Source organism: Temnothorax nylanderi, unplaced genomic scaffold (genome assembly GCF_030848795.1).
Source record: "Temnothorax nylanderi isolate EJ_2023f unplaced genomic scaffold, tnyl_v1.0 TNYL_tig0215_pilon, whole genome shotgun sequence".
NCBI classification, from domain to species: Eukaryota; Metazoa; Arthropoda; class Insecta; order Hymenoptera; family Formicidae; genus Temnothorax; species Temnothorax nylanderi.
Genome location: NW_027249277.1, coordinates 23,950 through 29,949, shown reverse-complemented (window position 1 = coordinate 29,949; position 6,000 = coordinate 23,950). Strand labels below are relative to the sequence as shown.

At 33.4% G+C, this 6,000-nt stretch overlaps 1 protein-coding gene across 1 annotated transcript; it reads left to right on the top strand.

Annotated features, from left to right (window-relative positions):
• Positions 1-3,788: 3,788 nt before the first annotated feature.
• LOC139779223 (uncharacterized) lies at positions 3,789-5,471 on the top strand. The gene is made up of 6 exons (XM_071717522.1): positions 3,789-3,896; positions 3,989-4,084; positions 4,408-4,579; positions 4,665-4,889; positions 4,969-5,228; positions 5,350-5,471. Exons 3-5 carry the CDS (start codon positions 4,447-4,449, stop codon positions 5,058-5,060), a joined length of 450 nt encoding a protein of 149 aa, XP_071573623.1. The 5' UTR covers positions 3,789-3,896; positions 3,989-4,084; positions 4,408-4,446; the 3' UTR covers positions 5,061-5,228; positions 5,350-5,471.
• Positions 5,472-6,000: the final 529 nt, after the last annotated feature.

Genomic DNA, 6,000 nt, shown 5'->3' with positions numbered 1-6,000 from the left:
AAATAAAATACATATTTAGTTCACCTATCTGCATTACAATTAGTGAAAAATCATTAAAAATAGTTAATACAAAAAATGGAACTTAAAAAATTCTATCCAAAAAACGTTATACAAAAAAAACAGTGGATTAGGCCTACTAGGGACACCACGTTAAAAAAAACGCGCCTAACACTATACCTCCGAGGTGGTGTGGAATATAGTGTATTATCTCTGAGATGTATAAAAGTTGAAACTTTATAAAATGTCAAACACGAAAATGATTGATCCTGAGAAAAAAATATAGAACGTTTTTTGTATAGAATTTTATAAGTTACAAATTTTAACGCAGATTTATATACTATATACTGGGCAAAGTATATAAATATATATAAAAACAATAATATACTTAACTAGCTGATTACCCGGGCTTCGCCCGGGAGTCGTTTTTCTTAAAGGAGTTCCATAAGAAGTCTTGTTGATTTAAAGACGGTAGTTTAACTTTTACACATAAATAACACATTTTAGGTGCTTAAGTTTTAAACTTTTTTGCTTAACAATGATCACATATTGGATCAATTTTCCAAATTATTACTTTTGGATGAAATTGATATTCGTAATTTGAATCATAACTAAATGTTTCTAATTTCAAAATGGACCGCATAAATGATTTCATGGATTAAACATGTCGTAACCGGTCTTTTTCTACTCAAGTTTCACACTATTGAGTCATTTCCGCTTCTCCGATATTTCACTTACCGATTAGCGACATCATCCTTTGGTTTACCCTAGCGTTTTTTAGGGAATTTTGAGATTGCTCGCTCGCGATGAACACATAACCTCGATTTTAAGAAAAACGACTCCCGGGCGAAGCCCGGGTAACCAGCTAGTATATAATATATTTTATTTATGCGTAGCTGTTCCTCTGACTCCTAAAAATCCTTTCCTTCCTGAATTAATGAAAATAGTAATCTAAAAATCGGGATTTCTATACAGGGTGTATCAGAATGTTTGGTACTTTTTTCATATTTAGATAGAGCGAGCCAAACTGAGTCGAAAAGTCATGTACCATTTTGCAATTTTCGCAATAGTTGATGAGTTATTAATGATTAAAAATCGCCGTATTGGCCCGGCCCACCGCCAAATCCAAGCGCGCAGCGAGATGCGGCCGCTTCGCGGTCAGCGCGCGGGCAGTTGTTTACTTCAAGCGGCACGAGCGGCGCGTAACGCCGGGCCCCCGTCCTGAGCGATGATAGTTTCTCGCCTTTTTTAAATAGAAATAAAATTTTCTAAAATAGAAAAATTTTTTGTGCGTACTTATGTACATACGTGTGTACATGCATACACAGTAAAATATCAATTGTACTGCTTAAAAAAGCGATTACTCAATTTACTTTTTTTTCTGTTAGTAAGTAACGGTTGTCTTTAAGAAAGAATATTTTCTTGATAATAGTCTTAAAATGTACAAATTTTAGAAAGAGTCTTTATCATGTACTCGAAAGAAGAATTTATACTCCTTTAAAGAACATAATAAAATTTTATTAAAGAAAAGTCAACATAATAAATAAAGTAATATGAGGACCCTCGAGATTAAAATAGGAGAAGTCAAGGCTATGAGGGTCAGACGCAGATCACAGTGCGTAATATCAGAAATAACTGATTTATTCGTCGTTTTGATACATTACATCGATCCGTACGTTTCGGCTCAGCTTTGAGCCATCTTCAGCGGTAGTTACACAAGTTAAGTTACACGTTCTCCGTACCGTATGATGAGTTTACTGATTCAAAGTATCAGAAACATCGGCGAGGATTATAACAAAGCACGATTTGACACCGTCACAATATTGCATGTACCAATAGTAAAACCCCGATTTGCCAACGACCAAGTTCATGAGCATGGATTACAATTTGCTCAAAACCGTGACATATGCATGATGCAAAAAATCCGTGTCATTTTGAGACGGTGTCAAATCGTGCTATGTTATAATCCTCGCCGGTGTGTTGACCTACGACATGCCTCTTCTTGCAAGACCTTTCATATCATTGTGTCGTGTCGACAAGATCGTCAAGTCTTCTCGCAGAGAGTATTCATTATGTACATGGCTCTGTATTCCACGTTTTTCAGACCGAATGGTGAGTTTCCTAAGAGATCTTTTTAATATCTCAACATTAATTGAACAAATTTACAGATATGGATCAATTGGTCTATGTTTCTGATACTTTGAATCAGTAAACTCACCATACGGTACGGAGAACGTGTAACTTAACTTCTGTAACTACCGCTGAAGATGGCTCAAAGCTGAGCCGAAACGTACGGATCGATGTAATGTATCAAAACGACGAATAAATCAGTTATTTCTGATATTACGCACTGTGATCTGCGTCTGACCCTCATAGCCTTGACTTCTCCTATTTTAATCTCGAGGTCCTCATATTACTTTATTTATTATTTTGACTTTTCTTTAATAAAATTTCATTATGTTCTTTGAAGGAGTATAAATTCTTCTTTCGAGTACATGATAAAGACTCTTTTTAAAATTTGTACATTTTAAGACTATTATCAAGAAAATATTCTTTCTTAAAGACAACCGTTACTTACTAACAGAAAAAAAGTAAATTGAGTAATCGCTTTTTTAAGCAGTACAATTGATATTTTACTGTGTATGCATGTACACACGTATGTACATAAGTACGCACAAAAAATTTTTCTATGTTGTTAGAAAATTTTATTTCTATTTAAAAAAGGCGAGAAACTATCATCGCTCAGGACGGGGGCCCGGCGTTACGCGCCGCTCGTGCCGCTTGAAGTAAACAACTGCCCGCGCGCCGACCGCGGGGCGGCCGCATCTCGCCGCGCGCTTGGATTTGGCGGTGGGCCGGGCCAATACGGCGATTTTTAATCATTAATAACTCATCAACTATTGCGAAAATTGCAAAATGGTACATGACTTTTCGACTCAGTTTGGCTCGCTCTATCTAAATATGAAAAAAGTACCAAACATTCTGATACACCCTGTATATTACGTTAACAAATTTTAATTTTTATGTTAATAAATATTTATTTCATTGTATTTACAATTTATATATATATAAATTATATATCTATATATATATACATACATACATACATACATACATACATATATACATATATTTAAAAGGTATAAATATAAAAATTGTAAATATAATTAAATAAATATTTATAAATGTAACTGATGTAACGTAGCGCATCGTCGATTTGCCAACTCGAGACTTGGCTGGACTTGGCACTCGGCGAGACACCGTACGCGATACCCGGCATCGTGGTATAGCCGGCGCGTGCTAGCGGCAACGCTGGCAACGTCACAGCTCAAGAGAGAAGGAGACAGCAGATCGTATGTCTGTCCTTCTCTCCTCGCTCGAAGCTTGCCGAGCGCCGGGCCGGCCGAGCGCGGCCGCCGCGGCCAGCAGATCCCCTCCAGCTGGCTAGTTCGGACACGAACCATTAGCACGGACGCAAACCATGTGCGGTTACCGAGCGAAACGACGTAGTTGAGTTGCACTTTCTCAGGCGGCGCGTCGGAAAATGCAACACACGAAAAAGGCCGGGATGGCCTTTCTCAGGTTTCTCTCTGGTATCGGTCTCAACGCCTTTTGTGAAACATAACCTATTGCTAGTACTGAGGCCCGATTCTGAAACGCATACGAAAAATTTTCGTATACGAAAATAACGCTGTGTGAACATTGATTAGTGTATCTGCTTAGATCGTAAATTATATACCAATCAGTGGACCGTGCAACGTTATTTACATATACGAAAATTTTTCGTATGACTGAAAGAATCGAGTCCCTGGTCAGTATCGGTCTTTTTCTTGTCATATAATTTTGTACGTTGTTTTATTGCGTCTCCGGCTATCTCAACCACATCGATTAAATCTAAGGTAATCCTTCCTTTTCTTTCCTTATTTATACAATAAAGTTTAACACATTACTTTTGTATATATTTTTAAATCACATTCTCTTTATTTTGCAGGATACAAAAGAGGTTCAACGCAACTTAAATTATTCTGCTGCTGCAGATAATTCACTGCACTCTGCGTATGTATTAACGCTGGTGGCAAAGCACAGAGTAAGTATTACGGTACTCATATTTATGTTTCTATTATTTATACCTAATTGTAATTGATTACAATAGAACACGTCTATTTTAATCTTTAATTTCTCTCTCTCTCTCTTTCTCTCTCTCTCTCTCTTTCTCTCTCTCTATGGATTATACATAGGATAAAAGGAAAATTAAATTTTATATCTGTTCCGTTGTAATACATGTATGGCGTTTATATACAAAATATAATAAATTTTGTAAAATAAAAATTTGTCAATACAAGTCCATAAATTATTGCTATTATTTATTATATTGAACTATATTGAACTATAATATAAATGTATTTACAGAGTATCTTCTTTTGTATTATTACTTCATCAAATATAAAAATGAAGAAATTTGTGCAATCCAATGTTAACTGTAATCGTCAACAAATGTTAAAGTTGAAATTGCTTGATGAATCAACAAATATTATGTATGCAATAGAAGTAGGAAAAGAAGATTACAATCGTGCTCATAAAGGTACAAAAAAGGATTTTAGTATTAAATATTTAACTGCAATATGTGACCAAATATTTTTAAAATAATTTATGTGTTATTTTTATAGATAATGATTTTGCCAACGTGCTTCTGGAGAAAGCGAAAACATTACGTTCAAATAACGAAAACTCTACACCTAGCAACTGTAGTACCTCTCCAGTACCTTCAACAGTTGATAACAATAAGCCAAGTTGTTCGAAGAGTAGTGATGTTCAATACGACAATACTTCAGATATTGAAAACTATAATGAAGACAATTATAATCAAGCTAAACGAGACGAGCTAAATATAGGTGTGTTTAAATCGCAAGTACAAAAATAGAGAGTACAATAACATAAGTAAGATTTAATAAATATTTGTTCTTTTTTTAGATTCAAATGAGGGGCGATGGACACACGAAGCCACGCTTTTGCTAATCTCATTGTATAAAGAAAACGCGTATATTGCTAGGAAAACTTCCTAAAAAAAAATGTGGACGCAAATTTGCCAACGTATGAAACATGAAAAAAAATATAACTTTACGGTTAATCAATGTTATAATAAAATGGATACTTTAAAAAGACGATACCGTCAGATTATTGATCATAACGCTCAAAGTGGAAATGACAGGAAAGAATGGATATATTTAGAGGTAATAAATAAATTATAACAAAATTAATATTGAATATTACGAATAATTTTAAATTTAGTTACCATTACATTTTATAATTTAGAAATAGAAATTTTTAAATATAATAATGAACATGTTTCAGCCATTAGATGAGATCTTTCGCGACAAACCTTGGATAAAACCATTATCTGTAGCAGGATCGCATACACGAGATCCTGAAAAATCTTTATTTGATGATAATGAACAGGAGCCATCAATCAATAAGTAACTAAAAATGTACAACATTTCTTGTTGTTATTTAAGTTTGTAATTCACAATATTTTTTAGAACAAAGGAAGATCTCATTAAATGAAGAAAAAGCTAATTATTTACGGGCATCACTCGAAGAAAAAAGAATAAAAAGAGAAGAAACTGCTAATTATAGAGCAGAAAAATTAAAAATATTAAAAGAATTTAAAGAAGTTTTGAAAAAATGAAGTAAACATTTATATTACACTAAAAGTACAAACTATGAATACATATATAGTTTTTAAGTATAAGTAGTAAATATTTTTATTGAGTATACATTTTTATTAAGTATGAATGAATTTCTTTTATTTTTATTTTTTTAAATATCGATTATTAAGTACAATTATTAAGTATAAGTTTAAGTTTAAATTAAATGTAAGTAAGAACTATGTAAAAAAAGAAATGCATCAAATATTTACAATAATATTAATATATATAACATATTCATTAACAAAGTTAAAGTTTTAAAAAATGATATTAAGGCCCGATTCCACAACTTTAACCG